Here is a 19,979-nt window from a genome sequence, read left to right as displayed (position 1 = left end):
TGCTCTCTGGGCACCTAAAGGAAAACCTCTGAGCACACGCAGAAGCAACCCTGTCCTAGGACCAGCTGTGTCCCTTTCTTTCCTGAGTTTCAGTGCAGTCCCAGCAGCCTTGAGTTCATACAGAAGCAGCAATTCTCTGCTTTAGCCTTCATGTCAGCAACCCACCTCTGCCTGCACAGATCCAAAGTCTCTCTCAGGTACTTCTCTCATCTGAAAAAAAAGCATTAAACATGAGACAGAGGACACTGAGTCTCATGGAGCCCGTTTCAGTCTGTTGTGCCTATGCCATCATGGTGCTAGTAATGCAGGATTCGTCTTTCATCCAGTGGTAGCATAACATGTATAAACCCTCCAGGGAAAAGTCCTCAGGACGTCCCGACTACCTGCTGGTATCTCAGCACCCAGCAAACGGGCTGGGTTTGGTCTTCCCAGCGCTTGAGCTTCTGCTTGGCTGCACTGTCCCCAGGTTTCCCCAGAGAGGATGCCCTGCACCTCCACCTTGCTCCCCCACACCGCGGGTGCCCTTTGGGCTGGAGACAGGGTGCTGTCCCAGGATAGCAGGGCAGTCCCTGGAGTCACGGCACTAAGCTAGACCCCAGGTCTTGCATTTCAGCTAAGCCTCTACTGTGCGAAGGGAGCAGGACTCTAGAGCCTGCATCCCAAATGTACGGGTGTGCCTACAGCAGGTGATGAAGCTTCAGACGAGCAGGTCTCCCAGCACCTCTTTGTGCATTGTTTTCTATTGACTGGCTCTAGACAGCATCGTAGTCAGCGTGCAAGCTGTTAGCGCTCCTCTTCAGCTCCACCTCACACTGCCTGTTTCTGGAGCCTTAGCCCATAGCTTGTGCGGGATGACTCTGAAGTGCTATATGTCAAAACTGTATGTGACACAGTGACTGGCAGCGTCTAGCATAGGCCGTCTGGATCTTGCCTCTTTAGTATATGGGAATACATTTTCCCATCTGCTTGAAAAATCCTGGGCCCACACTAAACATATTCTAAATATAGATTCAAATAAATCTGTGTAAATCGTTTATAATTCCAGGCAGAGTTTTATCATCATTTTGCAAAAATAGTTTTGGTTGGTTGATAGAATTTTCTTGTTAAAATCCAAGCCATTCAGAAAATCATTTCTACATTGGAAACACATTTTTCACATTTGAAAGTAACCACAATTATTTGTGCTGCCAAGGACTTTGAAATATGGAAATGAGAGGTTTATTTAGTGTGTGGATCAAGCTTATAAACAGCTTAAGTCCTCATTCCTTCTAACATCTTAACAGCTGTGCAGTTTCTTACAAAATATGTTTTATCGTTTCAAGAAATGCTGTTAACCTCGCAGTTTTAAAACTGAATGAACAAGGCCTCTTGGACAAATTGAAAAACAAATGGTGGTACGACAAAGGAGAATGTGGCAGCGGGGGAGGTGACTCCAAGGTTAGCCTCAATGTCACCAAAAGCGGGTAAACAGTATGTAAAGTAATTGGTGCATCTGCTGGGGTTTTACCTGCGACGAAACAGCTTCACCAGTAGCACAGCACTGCTGGTACCTGCAGTTGAAATCTAGGTGTATGCAATTACTGTCAAAGCAAAAATATTCGCATTTGTTTAGGCGCCCCAAGAGGAACTCGTAAACAGTCTCTGCTGTGAGATCTATCACCAATTTTCAGAAACCTGCATCTTCTGAAATCATGATAAGCCTTTTCCAGGCTTGCTGTTGTGAACAAGCAGTTTGAAACCTTCAGCAGCAAATACCAGCTCAGACTTTTTTTCTACTATATGGTACTACCCAAAATATTTTTCAGTGATAGTAGAGGAAAAGGGTGAAAATCAGTATGACTGCCTCCTAGCAGTAATCTAATGCATGGTCCAGGCTCAGGGATGCACTGTTGACACAAACAATACTGGTACAAATTACGATTTTCACGAGTGTCCAAAATAGGAGGAAAAATTTCAGCTAAAATATCTTCATGCTGACATTTCCTGATATCTTACCAGCAAACGGAAATCCATGGTGGTTCCCTAGGCAGAATTTATCAGACTTTATCAGACAGGAATTTTAGGCTGAATTTTAGGCTGAGGTGATGGCAGCTTCTTATTCTTCCTGCATTTCCATATGTTCCATACGGCCAGTGCCACTACTTCCTTGCCTCCTCACAGCTTCCTTTTGGGAAACTGCCTTGTGCTGAAAAGAAGCAATGATGTGGAAGTGGAAGACGGTGAAGTGGGGGAGGATGAAGATATTAAAAATATCCCTTCTGTGCCAGGCAGCATGTAATAATATTTATTTATGTGCTTGTGTGTGAACAATATATAAGAGAATGCTGCAAAGGTAACTGTGCAGGCACAGAGCTAGTAAGATATAGATGATTAAATTTGACTGATTTGTCATACACAGTTTATGCAGCTTTCTTTACAGTTGCCTACATATATTTTTTTTCTTACTATTTTCTCTCCTTCTTTAGTCCTTCTGCTTTCATGCTGTGTCCTGGCCTCAGGGACCATCCCTTGTCTGTTCTGCACTCACCCAGAACTGGTCTCCTAATCTTCTTCACTTTGCCTTCGATCCTGCCGCTCTACCTATTTCCCCCCCCTCCCCGCTCTGCTCGCCAACAGTCGCAGTTTCAAAAATGGTCTCTATTTTCTCTTCCAAAGTGCTTAGGTGTATTAGACCTGATAGCACGTACCTGCAAGTGGAGCAGACACCAACTTCGTGTAAGAAAGTTGACAAGTGAACCATAAATCTCCCACATTGCTACTGTTATATGCTCCACCCAAGCCTGAACTTTTGCATTATTGGGGGAGGGGAGTTTATTTAATCTTTTTAAATGTCACAGGCAGGGAGCCACATCATTAAAATACCTCCATTCTTAGAATACACTCCTCACAAACATGCTGTGGTTGAAAGGTGAGATAAAAGCTAGGTAGCAAACTAAGGATGCTTTTAACTTACTTTCCCTGATTACCAGCCACTGGTGCTTTGAGTCACGAAGCAGGAAAAGGGGAGCAGCTTATAGTAGAGGGACATGGAAGTGGCAGGGCTTCACCAGGAAATGTCTGGAAATGCTGAAGGAGCAAGTTTGGTGTGGTGGCAAGTGACGGAAGAAGGAGTGGGGGGAAAAAACAGAAAAGAAAGGCAAGGAGTGCACTCCATAGAGAAACAGGGAGGATCTGTGAATGCAGGATGGAGGAAGGAACACATTGCCAATGGAAATGAACAATAGGTGACATGAGCAGTTCAGGATGCAATAGAAAATATGGTGGGCAAGGCAGCATTAGCAAAGGATGGAGAACATGATGGAGCTCAACCTGTGGTCCTAGGACTACATACAGCCTGCCAGGAGCATTCATCTGACCTCAGGCCCATTTCTTGCCACCCTTTTTCCCAGGCACAGCTGAGTGAGTAGGCAGTACCAGTGCTCCTGGGAAGCCCCAGGTCTATCGTGCACCTGCCCTGCTCACGTTCAGTAGGACCCGGCACACCATGGAGATGGTGGGCTTATTACCATGCTTCTCAAATTCTGCATTGCAGCAGCATCTGGTCTTGTTTTTTAAACTACAGCTACTCTGACTCCCCAAAGTGTTAGTTAGCCATTTATCATCTACAAAATCCATTTCCTTGTTCAGAAACAGTCTTGCAGGATCTGATCAATTGAAGTCAATAAGACCCTTTCTACTGAATTAATGGAGCTCTAAATATTTTAATTTTATATGCTAGCAAATGATCATTAGTGGAATAACCAGGACACCATGCGCTGTTGTAAACCTGACAGCTACCAAGTCCTGAACTAAGCTCTTAAGCATCTCTAGCTAATACTTCTTTTCATTGTATGAATTTAAAAAGAACAAACCCTGAGCTTTGTTAGCAGCTCCAGTCCAAATTACAGGGCTTCCTACTGCCATGAACGAGAATAAGAACATCCTCTTCTCCTGAAAATAATACAGCACCTGAGACTTGACTGATAACTGTGCTGTTACTGTTTGAGATTCACTAGTCAGAATATGACAGACCCAGAATAACCCTTCATGATAGTACAAAGGACTATAGAAATCGAGAGAGCTCTCATGAGAGCTCAGCAGTTCTCCAAAGGTTTGTGTTGCTCTGTAAAACAAGATTTCTCCTACCTCCATTCTGTGCTCTTAAAAGGTCATCTCTAGCCTCCCCATTTATTGTTCCCTTTAAGGAACAATATTCCAAAATTCAGAAAGAGTTCAGAGAGCTGCCCTGTATGAACCACCTGTGGTTTAGTGACCTCAGTAATTAAGTCATGTTTGAAGATAAAACTGAGGTCCCCAAGTCGTTTGAGTGCTTTTGAAAGTATTACCTCAGATCTTAACTGTATGCCATCATCATTTCATGTGATGCATGGGAAGGTTTTTAAACACAGTTTCTGCCACTCTGCTCCGTTGTTTTTATAAAAGTGTGAGTGGAAGGAAGCTGTGCTGATGGAGTCTCTGCTGGCAGCCCTCAGGAGAACACAGCGGCCTTGTTTTTCATTCAGCGGCTGAGACTGACCTTACACTTAATTAATGGCTCAGCCTAAGTGGGTAATGAAAATGCTCCTAAAGCATACTCGTGATTGCATTTTTAAAATCTCTGTCTGCTAAAATTCTGTGTTGGTTTCAGAATCACTCAGTATTATAATTTAACTGCTATAATTGCCCATTCGTTGTCCTGAACACAACTAACTCAGAACTTCATTAATGCTGTTTTAAAGCACTGTGATTTCGCTGATGTTGCTGGCACAAGATCCAGCCCAAGGCTCTTAAAAACCAACCCTTCCAACAGCAAGTGATTGATGACAGGATAGGAGGAAATGAGTAAGAAGCTGAGAGAGGAGGTAGAAGGGCTGAGAACATGATGAAAAGGTAGAAGACCAGTGTCCCTGCACCCAGGTCGGGCTGCGCCACCACCGACTTCAGCACGTGGGGGAAGAACAGGGTCTCCTGTGCTGTCACACAACAGTTTTGCACTGTGGCTACATGGGACAAATTCTTCTCCATATATAAAGGGTAATTTTAGTTATTATTTCTCATATATTATCCTTACATGAATTCAAGGCAGATGGATCCTGTTTATATATAACAGGGAAGATTCTTGGCAGCTGTACATTGGAAAAACTACACTGATTTTCACAAACTCTGCCAGTTTACTCTAGTTGAAGATTTAGCCCAACATTAGTAATTCAGGAATCACTAAATGACTTGAAAAAAACCCCAAAGCTATAGCCATTTTCTGTTGTAATATTAAGTATACATGACTGAACTTGATGGGAAATTTAATTCTAAATGCTGGATTTATCCTCTGTATATGACTTAGGTACATTGCTCGTGCTCATGTACAGCAGACCGTACTGATTTTTAGTTTCTGCCCCCTTTAATATCAGTGGGACTATTCACCATTGTGTAGGCAGTGTAGTAACAAGTTGTAGTCTCTTGAGTTTGTGACTGACACGGTCAAAATGATGCTTATTTGGAGAGGATATTTTCAAAGAAAGGAAAGACGCCTAGATAAGCAACTTGCCCTGAAAGCCAAGGTGGTCTGGGCATTCATCTCCCATGGGAGTTGTTGAAAATCTGCTACTAAAATTAAAAAAACAAAACAAAACAAAGCCTAAAATACATGAAAATTCACTACACCTGCAATCACTTACTGTGATTGCAAACAGGTATATATGTTGCTACTCTGAAAAACGTAAGCAAAAAATCTTCCTTTTCCACTCTGCAGCCCCTCAGTCTGGGCTTCTCGTATTGGACCATGTACATTTCCCATCACAGCTGACTGATTTGAAGTGGGGCAAAAATCCTGTTCTGAAAGTGTAAAATATTTTTAAATTTCAATTTAATTATATTTAAAATATTTTTAAATTTAATTATAAATTTAGCTTGGAGTGCTTCTGCCTTGTCACAGCTAGGACTGTCTGAGGTGAGATGTAAAGGACACGTCATGTCTCATGCATACAGCCTCGCTAGGGCAGGCGAGGAAGTGAGGGGCAGAGGACAAGTTTCCCCAAGCTTGTGCAGCACCTTGATTCAGAAAGTGCTTCAGCAAAAATAGTGGAGAGGAGAAACAAGGGCCTGGCCTCGGGCACATCACTGGCTGTATTTCAGTGAAAAGTGGGAATTGCCTCATCTATGCTGGCCATTGCCATTGCGTTCAGTTATATATCGAGGATAGCATGGCAATTTTAAGCATGAAATTGATTGCTTTTCCCAAAGGAAAACCTGAGAGTTTCCTCGCAGAGACAATGCAGAAAGGATGACATTAAAGGAGCTACAGCTGCAAAGAAGAAAAAATCCCTGCCTGTATTCAGGCTTTATATACCTAAACTGTTAGTCCTGAAAAAACAAGCAAAGGACTGGGAGACATCTGTTTTCTGACTTGTACCAGCTTGCTGCTGGTCTTGATAGTTCATATCAAGTCCTAATTATCACTTTAATCAGTTTAATCTGCAACAACCCCACGGGCTTCTGATTTTCCATGTGAGAACAATACCTGGATGTCCCTTCTCTTTGTCATAACCAGCCCTGTTACACTGCTGGGAGTTAGGAGCACTGAAATGTGGCTCGGTGCCAATGCATGACATGTTACAGATGACAGCTATCCAAATAATATTAATTATTTCACACTTGTACTAGAAGCAAACAGAGGATCATATTGACAGGCAACTTGCCAGCATCCCAAACCGCTACTCACTCATTGCACAGCTGTGGGACTCTCATATTCCACTATCGACCTGCACAACCTGCTGCCAGGAAGCCTGAAGACAAACTGTAAGTTTGAATACTGGAAAAGATCAAGAAATAGGAATTTTCTGTTCTAGAAGCAGAGTATTCCATATGAATTAAATGTGTGGGATTTGGAAAGTGGATGAAGCATTTCCTTTACTTAAAAGAATCACTTGAGAGTACACCCAACTGTAGCTGTCAAAAATTGTCATTTCTCTGAGGCACCAAGCCTTCCTCCATACTAAATGAAAAGAGACAGGCATCTCAACAGCATGGTTCATCCTTTGTTAAAACTAGTGTCTAAGCCCACCTTTTGGAGGTACCAGTCTTTTTCCCTTAACTGCAGGGAGGCCTAGACAGGCAGCCAAAGCTTGGGGCATAACTTACGGGTGAAAAAACTGAGGTGAGGTGAGGTGAATCTCCCCCTTTATGTATATATACAAAGAGTAATCAGAATGTATGAAAAGACAGGATCCCTAAAGCTAAGATTAGCATACGAGGTTAAGGAGCTGTCATTTGTGTATTAAATATATATATACAAACATGCACAAATAAATATATTAATACATAAGCATTTGGGGATTTCCGGTTAAACCAGTTACAGAGTGTAACAAGCTCCTTTTCTCTTTCATAGTAACTATTTTAGTAGGTTCAGTTACACTATACTAATTAATGCTTGCACTGGTTATTTATTTATTAAGCCTTGAATTCATGAGTTAACATTTTAGCAATGCATGGATTATGGTGTATTATGAGAGATTAAGTTTCCCATAGGAATCTGCTGGCACACACAGGATTAGGTCCTATGTCATATAACATCACCAGAAGGCTATCTATCACATGCCATTTCTGTTTATCTACCTCCTTCTCTGATATATATTGTATTTTCATGCACACCTGCACATAAATAAATATCCATATGCCTACCACATTAAGAATTGGACAGTCAGTGGTTCAAAGTGGAAAGTACATAAAATAAGTCTATTAATCATTTCAAAGGTTTTTAGAAAATAAACTGGTACAACTGCATGAAGTGGGGCATTACTATAATACTCTGAGATTATTCACTGAGTTTAAGTAACTTCAATGTAAACCCATAGCGGTTCATGACTTTGAGGCACCAGGCTAGGTTTCATCTCAGTATTAAATTCTGTTACATCACCCACAGCAAATACCACTAGTAAGAGAAGATATTCCAAGTAGTAATTTATCATCAGCCTGGGACCCTTGAAAGACTTATGTGAATAAATGAGATTTAAGGAAAAACTTTGAATTTGAAAATAATGTTGAAACAGGAAATTAAAATGAAAGATTGACTGTCATGTTCTTAGCTGAGGATAAGGGCATCGCAGCTCTCCCCCTAAGTTCTCTGCATGCAGACCTCCTGATTACAGGTCTGTGCCAAGTGGTTATGGGCAGCAAACTGCACAAAGCATCTCCTTTCCCTTGCCAGGATAATTTTGAGGGCAGTAAATGAAATAGCTATAGCCAAGTCATATTATTAGTTTGTATGCAGACAAACTAAAAAAAGATTGAAAGCAAGGAACGCAAATCAATACATTTCTTAAGTTATATATCCAGTTGTATTATATATGTCTCTGAAGGGTATGTTGTTAATATGTCTAAGCCAATAGTTTTGGGTTCACAGTAATTGCATACTATTTATTTACAAATCTTCCCCAGCAGTATGTGCCTGTTACCTAAAGCGATGGAGCAGGTCCCGGTCGTATGTCTGTCTCTAAACCTGGGCCAACAGTACATGACATAGCACCCACTGTGGCCTCTGCTCTGTCACTTTGCAATGCGATTCTATGTAGTTTTACTTGAATAACATAAAATAACATATATAATGTTATTTATGTTATTTTCCACGTGAAGAACTCCTGTAAACCTTGCCGTTTTGAAACTCAGTGAGGCAGGCGTCTTAGACAAGCTGAAAAACAAATGGTGGTACGATAAAGGTGAATGTGGACCCAAGGACTCTGGAAGTAAGGTCAGTCGCTGCAGTTCGGGACCTACTATCGTGTTCACAAAGCAGTAAAGGAAGTAATAAACAAAATGACTTAGAAATAAAATAAGCAGCTGTAGACACAGAACGAATCAGCTTTGCCCCATCTTGATGGGAGTCACACTTTAATTTAAAGAAGCACTATTGCTTTTTAAAGTCTTCAGTGATATAAATAACCAAACATCGTCCTACGTATTCAGGGCATCTGTTGAAGAGTTACAAGGCAGTTTTTTGGTTTTGCGGGAGGCAGGTAGGATTAGTTGTTTCCTTCCTGCCTAGGGGGGATGGACTTTCCCCATTGACTACTTAGGAAATGTCCCTTCACGCCTTCTCCTTTCGGAGCTGGCCTCCCTCAGCGGTTTTCTGAAAAGGAGAAACGCTAGTGGGAAGGATTGCCTTTCAGCGCTGCCCAGGGTGGCTGTGCCTGGCTCACTTTGGGAAGGTCCCTAGCTCATTGAGGAGCCAAGGAAGACTTAACTCGGGCTTTGAAGTAAAAGGCTTCAATAATTAATAGCTTTCTACAGCTTCCGGTGTTTGCCCTAGTCCATTCCCAGTTGGGGGGTGGACTAGGGTAAACACCGGGTATTTTCTGATGGCTGGGAAGCACCACAGTGAGTGCCAGCCCTGTATTTGGGGAGTCTGAAATGTCTTCACAGTGCTCGTCTCCGTGCCAGCCTGTGCTGTCCAGAGCTAAAAGGAAAGCTTGACGGGCAGTGACTGCTTGCTGCCTGCGTGCCCTGAGAGTTACCCTGCTGGATAGCGGGTAAAATTAATCTGGGAAACAAACTTGCCACACATTTTGCTTTTTCTGGCAAGTGCTTTGGAGAAAGGAGTGAAAAGCAGTTAAGAGAATGGCAGAGTACCTGTAAATGACAGCTGAGAAAGCCTCAACCCACCACGTACACTGGGTCAAGTCTTTCTCAGTCCTGCCTCCTCCTTGTTTGCAATTGCCACCAGAGTGACACAGTCAGCTCCGAGATATTCAGAGCCCTCTTAGCCAGCTAAAAAGAGACATACAAAGCAGAACCCGGCTATAAGCCCCAAACACCTCTATACATCCATGGGAATCATTACTGTGCTAATCTACTGATTACACAATAAATAGTGCCTCTTTAAATTAAAGATCAAAATGTTTTGTATTCTTCATAAGTTAAAATTCATAGAGATTGCAATCGGAAGTTAAGTACTGTCCTTACTTTAGGTAAAGATTATATAGTCTGCGTAAGAATAAAGCTTTATAAGTATCTTAAGGCGCACGATGTAGTATATGGAAGTTAATCCTGAGAGTTCCTTGAGAACTGTGCTAAAAATGCACATGGATTGCAAATAAAAAAATATGATTCATAACTAAGCAGTGAAGTATAGAGAAATGTAGAACAGTTATTTACTACAGTACATCCAAGAAGGTGATAATTTATAAAATGATGCATATTTAATAATTTGCTAAAGTTCTCATTGTTGTCTAAATTATGAATAATGTGTAAGATTTCAGAAATTGCTATTTAAAATTGTACTATTACTGAGCCTTAGTAGTCCATGGGCATGTTCCAGAACTGTATCTATAATAAAACAAACCCAAAATACAATAATCGGTAAGAGGCAAATATATCATGATGTGTATGGTACAGTGTGCACTTTCAAAGGAAGTGTTTGTTCAAAGAAAAAACTTAAGCCTCACATGTTATTTTCATCTGTTATTTAAGTATCAGAAACTCAGTCTGGATCTTTTAAATTAACAGCAATGCCTACCACAAGTATAATTACTGTTTTCGTAAAGATCAAGCAGAGTCTTGTCTGCTGTAAATGGATTTCTGGATTTCAAAGCTTTTAAAGAGCTTTACGTAAATGCAGTTTTGTATCAGTACTAAAATGTCCCCTAAAGAGAGCTAGACGTGTCATTGTTTAATTCTCCGCTTAGCGGAAGTAGTGCTTTGCAGTAAGCAAGCAATGACATCCTGATATGTTGGCAATATACTTACAATATTTTTTATGCCGACCAGGAAAATTAGGCACTTAAAATATATTTTATAGATCCAGATAGGTCAAATTTTGTGAGAAGTATGTAAACAACTGTCATTTAATTTCAGCTAAGCATTGTTATTTATTTCCAATGTTTTAACGTGTAGCTTGTGCTGCCGGGAGTCTGGTTTCCGGGGTTAACTGTGTCGCTTCTGTTTCCCCAGGACAAGACGAGTGCCTTGAGTCTCAGCAACGTTGCTGGAGTCTTCTACATTCTGGTTGGAGGCTTGGGCTTGGCAATGCTGGTGGCTTTGATAGAGTTCTGTTACAAGTCCAGGGCAGAGGCGAAACGAATGAAGGTGGCAAAGAGTGCACAGACTTTTAACCCAACTTCCTCGCAGAATACCCAGAATTTAGCAACTTATAGAGAAGGTTACAACGTATATGGAACCGAAAGTATTAAAATTTAGGGGTAGGACTTAGGGCCTACTACAGTGAGTGGGTGATGCATCTTGTAACGCAGTGTTGTGACATGTCTGTCTAGTGGTGCTTGCTTCTGAACAGAGCTTTATATTTTGGAAAACTTCAGTGCAAAGTGGTTCAGTTTTTTTGGCTGCAGATGTACAGTATACTATTCTATGTTGCTAATAGACATCTGCATTGCAAGGAATTTTTAACATAAAAAATATATTTGTAACAACTCAATGTTGTTGAATCAGTTGGGAGATGACAACTATTTGAAATCATAAAATACATATTCAGAGGGCCAGTGATAATTACTTGATTGGCCGGTCTATTTTCCTAAAGGTTTGCACGCTACTAGCGACAAATTGCTGTAAGCCTTTATTATTCAATGTTGGCCCTAACTGGGAGTTCGTTATAATCAAGATTTAGGATAGGCAATGTCACTGAACCATAGTTAACCTAACGGAAGACAAGGCACTGTTACAAGAAGTCTAAATGTTTTACCTTTTCTCCCTCCTCCCTACCCGATTCCTTCACCTTCCCGTTGATACATGTTTTATGCTAATTGTGTGGCATTTTTTTCACAATATCCTGCTTCAGGTCTACCTTTGCCCACTATAATAACCACAAAAAGTCACTAACCAGTGAATAGACCTTGATTATCGTCCTCAGCTTTCAGTAACGTACCCCCTTACCTAGCTCAGGTCTAGTGTATTTTAGATGTTCACACAGTGATTTCGGAGACTGAACTGCTGATGTTGCTGAGCTGCATCCTGCGTAGCTCCCCTGAGTAGGCATGCAGGGATGGTTTACTAATGTACTTGTTCTCATCTGTGCAGTGAGTATCTTGCCAACGAATCATTAGTCAAATCAACTCTCTGACCTTTGGAAATGGCACGTAACAGCAAATTGGGCTTCTAAATATAACTTTTACATAGCTCCCAAGCTATACTGGCTGCTTTATAAGTGAAGGTGCAGCTAGGACCCTGCCCTTCCATGCTACCTAGAGCTCCCTTGCCCTTGCAAATAGCAAGCCACATGTCTCCTCTGTTAACAAAAAGCTTGAGCTACATTTTCCTGAAATCACTGAGCCATCCCTATAGTGGAAGTAAGAAACAAAAATTTAGGGAAAGGAGATGAAGAATGTAATTTTTATGTTGCCACCTAGAAAAACTTTTGGAGGAAACAACTGGAGATACAATTATTATTTTTTATTTATTATTTATATAGCGCTGGAGTACACGGCGCTGTACAATAGGTGAAGTGTGCCAAACACATAACAGGTCCCTGTCCCGAGGAGCTTACAGTCTAAAGGCACAGCCGGTACAATACCGAACCATACAGTACAGAGCAAACACAGAGTGAGCAGAGAATGGTGTTTGAGCATGATAGCTGGAGCGCTGCAAGGAATAGGTGGGTTCTCGGGCGGGGGAGGGAGGGGGCTTGGTGTACGCTGGCTGGGAAACTATCCCAAACATACTGTCACTGTGTAGTTTTCTTTTGTTCCCTGTTGTACAAGAAGTCCTGACCTGGGTATATTTTAATTGTAACAGAGCTGCCTAATTTCCCCATGTAAAAAAAACCCAGTCTTAGCTGTGCACTTTGTTCACTAGTGAAAATGTGAGGCATAGTAGGTGTCAGGGGGACTCCAAGAGTATAGGCCAATGTTTATTACTGTGAACTGGGAATCAGGACTTCCAGATGCTAATATTAATCTCCCAAGTTCACCGCCTACTGTCAGTAATAAGGGTCTTAAAAAGAAATAATCTCGTGCAAGTAATTGTGCAAAATGCAAATTAAGAGATCTTTTTCCTTTAAATTCTTCGGTGATGTGCCCACAACTGAGAGCGTCCCCAGGCTGGTATAAAAGTAAGAGTCCCAGAAAACATCCCTTATTAAGTTTACAGGGTGCAATGCATCCAAAACATAGTCTTAAAGACAGCAAACAAAAAACCAAAGCTTTCATTCAAATACTGACCTGACCCAAACTGGCTTAGCATGCTAAACATGGCATGACTTGACAATCCCCTGAGTTCCCACCCAGCTCTGTGATTCCAGTGCAACAAACAGTATGATTATATTTGTAAAATTTATTTTAGCCTTCCTGTTTTCTTGAAATAAAAATTAGGGCTAACTGAGTTTTATTTTTTAAGGAAAGATTATAAGTACCTTTCTCTAAAGTTCGGATTTTTGTGGGACTTGTTGCAACACAGAGATGAATTTTTATAGGAAAAAATATATTAAAAATGCCCATCTTGCATTTTATTTTATTGAGAACTCATGTTTGGGTCAGTCAAAACTTCTGATAATCTCTTAAAAACATTTTAGGATTCAGACATTTAAAAATTCACCAAAAAATAGAAATAACTAGGATTTTGAGCAAATATTTATAGACTTCTGAAATACTTCATTCTACTTATTTGCCATAATATTTACCTGAGAAATTTCAGCATGTGAATTTCTTACAAACTTATGCTTATATGTGGAAGACTGCCAAGGTCCAGTCGTCCTCTCCTGGCAATACTTGGCCATCCCTAGCCACGCAGGCAGCGAGGGGTTACCTGTGTGCCGAGCTCTATACAGGGTGACTATGTCATCTGTTTGTACACGTGCTAGTCATAAATCCCTGTTAGCTGGCAGCAGTACAGAGCCCATGACTCTGGTTACACATATTTCTGCAGACATATGTCTGTCTTAGGCATTTCAAAACCTTTGATATGTTTATTTATCCAAGGAGTAAAGGGATCGTACTGGGACTAGAACTTGCTAATATGGAAAGGTGCTTGGCAGTTCTAACCTGCATGAGTAATAAACACACTGACTTCTTAAGCTAACACCAATAGTTTTAATAGTACATGTTTTAAACTAATATAAAATAGATTAAATAACCTGCTTGACAATTAATATTCATTACCATGTTTTTTATTTTAGTTTAATCCAGTCAAAAGTGAGTTGTCTCAGGGAAATTCACCTGCCTGTGAGGCAGCAGAAAATGAAAATGTAGGACTAGTCTGTATGTGTGGACTAGTCTATATGATAAAGGACTAGTCTGTATGATAAAGGACTAGTCTATATATGTGGGATAAAGACACTCAGAAGGGATGACAGGCTATTGCATCTGCCAAAGGCAGGGAAGGAAGTTTGCTTTAAGGAGGGAACAATCCCTTCCTCTTCCCCTGGGCAGCAGTTTTCTATTTTTGTCTATCAGTGGTAAGCCCTTGGTACACCAGTTGAGCTGATGCCGTGAGAACAGTGCGAAGCCTAGCAGCCTTCTCTCCAGCTGCTCCAGGGAAAACCCCTGCTGAGTTCCTCACCCCAAACCCACAGGCTTTCGAAGGGATTGTCCCAGTGTCCAGCCAGCCACCACCACTGTGTCTCTGTGGCCTTCTCAGTGGGCCATGAAGCTCATGAACCGGCTTCCAGTTCAGCTGCCTTCTCTTGCTCTCCCATCCCATGCTGTTGTTTATAATTAATGAAATTAATTACAAAACTACAAAAAGCAATGAAAAAATTATGAAATTAATTACAAAAAACATGAAGTGCTACAGGATGGCTCAGTAAATGTGTAATGCACTTATTTTGACTTGTATACTTCCAATTTCATATTCAAGATAGAAAAATTCATTAAAAGTTCATCTTAAATATTTGTGCCAAAGACCCCTTCCTGTGACCCAAGTACTAGAGGAGCCTGAACAACAGAAGAACCCACACAGGCTAGGATATTTGTATTATGTAGACTGAGGATATCAGTTTCCTAAATTCCCATTTCCCAATAAGAACAGGGCAGTCAGTGTTTTCACGTGATTAATTCCACAACTAATTTAATCAAAACTAATGACAAATTTGAAAATACATTATTGCTATTAACTGCATACACTTACTGCACAGAGACATTCACAATTTGGGTAATATTCACAGTACATACCAGGACTTTTCCCTCTCATCCCAGCCTCTCCTGAAACTTTCTGCAGCCAGGCCATAAATCTGAAATTGTAACAGCACAGTTAAGCAGACTACTAGCCTGGCTTATTACCTGTAGCGTAGTTTAAAATATAACACAGAAGCTTACCTGGTTACTTGGCTTTATGGCACCTTCCCGAGTAAAAATTTGACCTGCTCCTCCTGGCTTTGTTAACTGTCTGGGTTGTTTCTGTGGTGTGTTGCTGAGTTGTTGTTAATCTCTGCTGTGAGAAGAGAGGAGTTGTTTTACTGCAGCTTTTTCTGTTATTCTGTGGAAGGCTGCTGACAAATTGTTTGTTATTCTCATTTTATTTTTTTTTTTTTCCTGTGGATCCCTTTTTACTGTCTTTCTGTCCTGAGTGTGTTGTCAATGGCCAGAAAGCTATATAGACTGAGCTACAAAACCACAGTTACACATAACTCGTATATCCCACATAAATCTGAGTTCTCTCTCAGATTTCCCAGTGGCAAACCCCGAATGGCCATGAACAGATAGCTGATCAAAGTGATGGAGAGATGCTGGTACATAATGATGACTTTCTGAGAAATTTAGCATATCTGGAGTAAGCTGTCCCTTTTCCACCCAAGTCTGCATTCTGATCTGGTTTGGACTCTCATCCCTCCCCAAAACTAAAGCACCTTTGTTTTTTCTTGCCATTGACCAAAACACGTTCTGTGTATTTCTGCAGACAGTTACCAGTCCTCGACATCCATTTGCAATGGGACTCTGGACATGCGCTATGTGGAGCTACACCACATTGCATTGTGTCTGTGCTTTGCAAATGCATAGATTTTTATTTGCTGCTGGGGAGTAGTTGAGGTTTTTGGTACTGTATGGGCCCAGGTCCCCACTCCCTCATTACCACTCTCTCTCTTTTTATATCTAGCTGTTGAATTAGGTCAAGATATGTCTGATAACAGTCCCTGTCACAGAGTACTGTGGCAGCAGGGAAACTTTTCAAAGGGTGACTTGGGATATTGCAATTGATTATTATCAAAGCCAAGGTTTTTCGGCATACGGGGAATGGCGTAACGCTCTCTGTAAGCTGAGGCCGTTTCCTGAATTCAGCTGCTTGTGAGGGCTGAGGTTTTTAGGGTAATTTATTTGGAATGTTGGTTTTATATCCAAGCTCCAACTGCCACAACAGCAGCTGTACTTTTGAGAACCCTTTTTTGAAGGAACTGCTGATAGCAATGCAATATTAGACGGGTGCATTTTCATAGAAGTGCACCCAGAAGCAGTGGAAACATTTGGGAGTTAAGGAATCTCCCTCATCCCTATACACACACACTCATATATAAAATTAACTTCAGCATATCAAACACCAGCTCAGGATTTCACTGCTACCTGGGAAGGAGAAACCGGGCTCAGAGGGACAAAGTTCTAAATGCAGAGATCAGTAATAAGGCAAATAAGATGATCTTATGATGTTTGTCATCCCTTTGCTCCTATGTGAATGCACCTTCCTGTGTCTCTTTTTCCAATTGGTATTTCAGATTGCATCCCTGCACACCAATTACATGAGTTAGTTGCATAGACTATAGCTTCTGCTGACTAGAAATCAGATTTCCCCACTAATTAATATCTTAACATGGTATCTTTGAAATCTGTTTCAATGTAGCATAGTTTGGATGCCTGTTGTTCGGGTCTCCTTGCTGCATTGGTTGACCTTAGACACCTCCCCTAATTTTAGTCATCTGGAAATCATTTAGTCTAAAATTAGTCATCTTGGCTTTTTCTGTCATCACATGAGAGAGCTCTTTTAGATTAGGTTACTGATTTTTGGATGACTAAAGTTAGGTGGCATAACTACAGGGCGGTTTTTTAACAAGTCCAAATTTTTTGCTTGAGTCAGTCCCTAAACAAGATACTTTGTTCTGATTTGCCTGAAAGTAAAGATTTCAAGGTAACAAAAATTTAAACCTTCTTGTGGAAAATTTAGACCTAATGTAGAAAACTACAGAAAATTGTATTTTCTCTCAATAAACTACATTTCCTTTGAAAGTTCCCACCTTCTGTAATTGTAGGACAATATAGATATGAAAAGAGATTTGAGGACAGCTCTCAGATTTACTGATACTAAATATGTGCATTGTGAAAAGAAGTAATAGTTTCTTTAGATTTCATCCATGGAATTACCACAAAGACAGCTGATATAGCTATTGCAATTTATAAACATTTTTCAGTAATTATATTTTATCTTGACATTCCTAGTTGAAAGTCTAAGCCTATAAACACCTGTGCATGACTTTATTCACAGATGCTAATGCTTTCAGGTTCATAAAAGGTCTTGATTCTCATTTCACTGTACATAAATATAGTTTGAAGCAGTTTAGATGAAGTTATTGCCTCTTCTGTTAATTTCTTGATCAAATTTGGATTTTATATTTAAATCAATAATGATTTATTGTAATGAAATTTACCCTCAGAATTGCTAGTCTTTTTTCCCCTAGTAGACTTAAATGCTATGTATTATATTTATGATGATTACTATTATTATATTTAATGTTAACATGAAAAAATGCAGATGTCTAAAATTTAGTATTTTGGTGTTTGCTGTGTCCTTGTTTGTTGAAGGACAGAAACATTGTAACACTTTCCTCTTTTCTCCTTTTTTTTCAAACCTAGCTTACCTTTTCTGAAGCCATAAGAAACAAAGCCAGATTATCCATCACAGGGAGTGTGGGAGAAAACGGACGTGTATTGACTCCCGACTGCCCGAAGGCCGTGCATACTGGAACTGCAATTAGACAAAGTTCAGGATTGGCTGTAATTGCATCGGACCTACCATAAAAACCAAAAAAATAATTGAGTGCCTTAATCAAACTGTGTTGGTGACTGATGGGAACACAGCACAGACTGTAACGACATGGGACTGTCATTGATGAACTAATAATTTGGCTGAGAAAGGGAAGTACGTCCAAATGCGCCAGACATCATCAGCAACAATGTGTGCATGAGCTCAGCTCGGAAACCCAAACTCAGATTTTATATCAGGAAAAGTCATAATTTAGTTTTGTTGGGGGGAGGGGGCTGGGAAGGGTGTATTAACAGCAACAAATTTCACTTGAGTGGATTTAAAACTAATAAGACTTGCCAATTTAGCGCATTAAACTGTGAAGAACATGCTCAGAAAGGACAACATTTTGGTCTTTGTCTTGACAAAGAGAGAGAAATAGCTATAGAAGTCAATGAACATGCTAACCTGTGTCTCCAGAACATCAATATATACAATGGAAGAATACTCAGCTGTTCAGCTGTAGAAATTAATCACTAAACTGTGATAAGAAAATAATAAATATGTAAATCCTGTGAAAAAATAAAGAAATTATTTACATTTTCTTTGAAAAAAAGAGGAATATTGAAACATGCTTGCTTTTTAACTGATGTAAATTCGGTAGAGGACAACACAATTCTTTTTTCTAACCATCTATAGGGAACAAGTCATTGCAATAATTGATATAAAATGCCATCACTGTAATAAAATTCAGAGACTTTTTTTTTATAAAAGTTGTTGGTCATCCTCTTGTTTCCTGTTACCTTCATTCTGTTCCATCATTCCGTGTTCCACAGATTTGCATCTGTCTAATACAAGAAACAAAATGATAAAATGTTTAGAGTACGTCATCAGTCTGCAGTGTAGAATCAAAAGAGACTACGGGTCACTCATGTTACAGATATTATTTATAATCTTGTTCTGTGTAAGAAACTGTGGTTTTTGTACCCACCAAAAAGAATAAAACAACAAACGTTCTTATAATATTGACAGATCTTGAGTTGTTTTCTGATCATTAGGGATGTCACCTGGAAAATAGAATAAGGTGGTTCGTTTGTTACCGCAGGATGCAGAACCTTATTGGAGACAGTCTGAGTCCCTGCACATTTGTGCTTTTAAGTCCTTAGAGAGGAGGGACTCGAAGCTGTCAAAGTATTGTCATGATTATTCACTAGCTATTTTAGTACTAGTCACTAAAACCCTTTCTGAGAGGTTAGGGAACCATTTAGTGATAGGGTTTGTTCTTTGGGTAGGTCAAGGGATGAGATACCAGGGAGCAGGAAAATACAAATGACAGTCTTTCAGACTGATGCGATAGATACAGCATGCTTGGTACCCAGCAAGCTCCGCTTTCATCAGCCAGCCTTTCAGTGGCATGCCAGGGAAAGGCTAGCAGGTTTGAATAAAAGCCAGATGTCGACAGGAGCAGGCATGTCTGTAGGTGCAAAGCTGTAGCAAGTCTCTTCTGCGATGGTCGTTTTCCTTGGCCACACTAGACACTGCAGTGGTCTCCAAATCCAGAGTATTGCCACCAGTGTAGCAGCTCCATGCCAGAGCCCAGACCGCAAATCAGATAGATAGAACTTGGATTAATCATAGCTTCTAATGCCCTCATGATTTTGCCAGGCCCATGAGGGGTCATCTTCAGACGGCTTACATTTCACCAAAGCCTCTGTGGCTAGTGCTCCTCAGCCCCAGGGCTCCAGGCCCTCACGAAGAGGAGTGTGGGCGCAGGGTAGGGTAGGCTGCCAAGCAGTGACCAACCCTCAACAACTGCAGCAAAGGACAACCAAACAAAAGCACTACTGAGGTGATACCCATCCTATGTGATACATCTATGAAGTAGCAAAGCAGGTGTTAGCTTCAGTCGAGGTATTGACAATATAGATACAAATTTCTTACCTCAAATACTCTAGACACCCTTTATAGTTACTGGAGGGAAGTAACAAATAAGAGTGAATGACTTCATCTTAAAGTAGCCATTAAAACATCAAACTGCTGAATCACAGCAGCAAGAGCCTGTATCTTTCCACTGACTATAATCTAGACTGAGGGCGACCAGTTCTTATACAGAGCTTGAC

General features: G+C 40.6%; 1 protein-coding gene and 1 long non-coding RNA gene across 3 annotated transcripts in view; one reads left to right on the top strand and one right to left on the bottom strand.

The window, feature by feature from the left end:
* GRIA4 (glutamate ionotropic receptor AMPA type subunit 4) overlaps positions 1-18,423 on the top strand; it is a 237,321-nt gene extending 218,898 nt beyond the window's left edge. The window contains exons 14-16 of one of the 2 annotated variants that reach the window (XM_072850628.1): positions 8,608-8,722; positions 10,921-11,055; positions 17,751-18,423. In XM_072850628.1, the coding sequence (XP_072706729.1) occupies positions 8,608-8,722; positions 10,921-11,055; positions 17,751-17,915 (415 nt within the window). In that variant the 3' untranslated portion in view covers positions 17,916-18,423. Of the gene's footprint in view, positions 1-1,322; positions 1,438-8,607; positions 8,723-10,920; positions 11,056-17,750 lie in introns of both variants that reach the window. The other variant, XM_072850630.1, reaches the window with a different exon arrangement.
* Positions 13,923-18,370, bottom strand: LOC140646537 (uncharacterized). Its single transcript, XR_012040482.1, has 5 exons — positions 18,328-18,370; positions 17,756-17,862; positions 15,231-15,342; positions 15,087-15,145; positions 13,923-14,617 (listed from the first exon to the last, which is right to left on the bottom strand). It is a non-coding gene; the product is annotated as an uncharacterized lncRNA (long non-coding RNA).
* Positions 18,424-19,979: the final 1,556 nt, after the last annotated feature.

Source organism: Ciconia boyciana, chromosome 1, assembly GCF_034638445.1.
Source record: "Ciconia boyciana chromosome 1, ASM3463844v1, whole genome shotgun sequence".
NCBI lineage: Eukaryota > Metazoa > Chordata > Aves > Ciconiiformes > Ciconiidae > Ciconia > Ciconia boyciana.
Note: the sequence above shows the minus strand (reverse complement) of the source record. Positions and strands in the feature narration are given on the sequence as shown.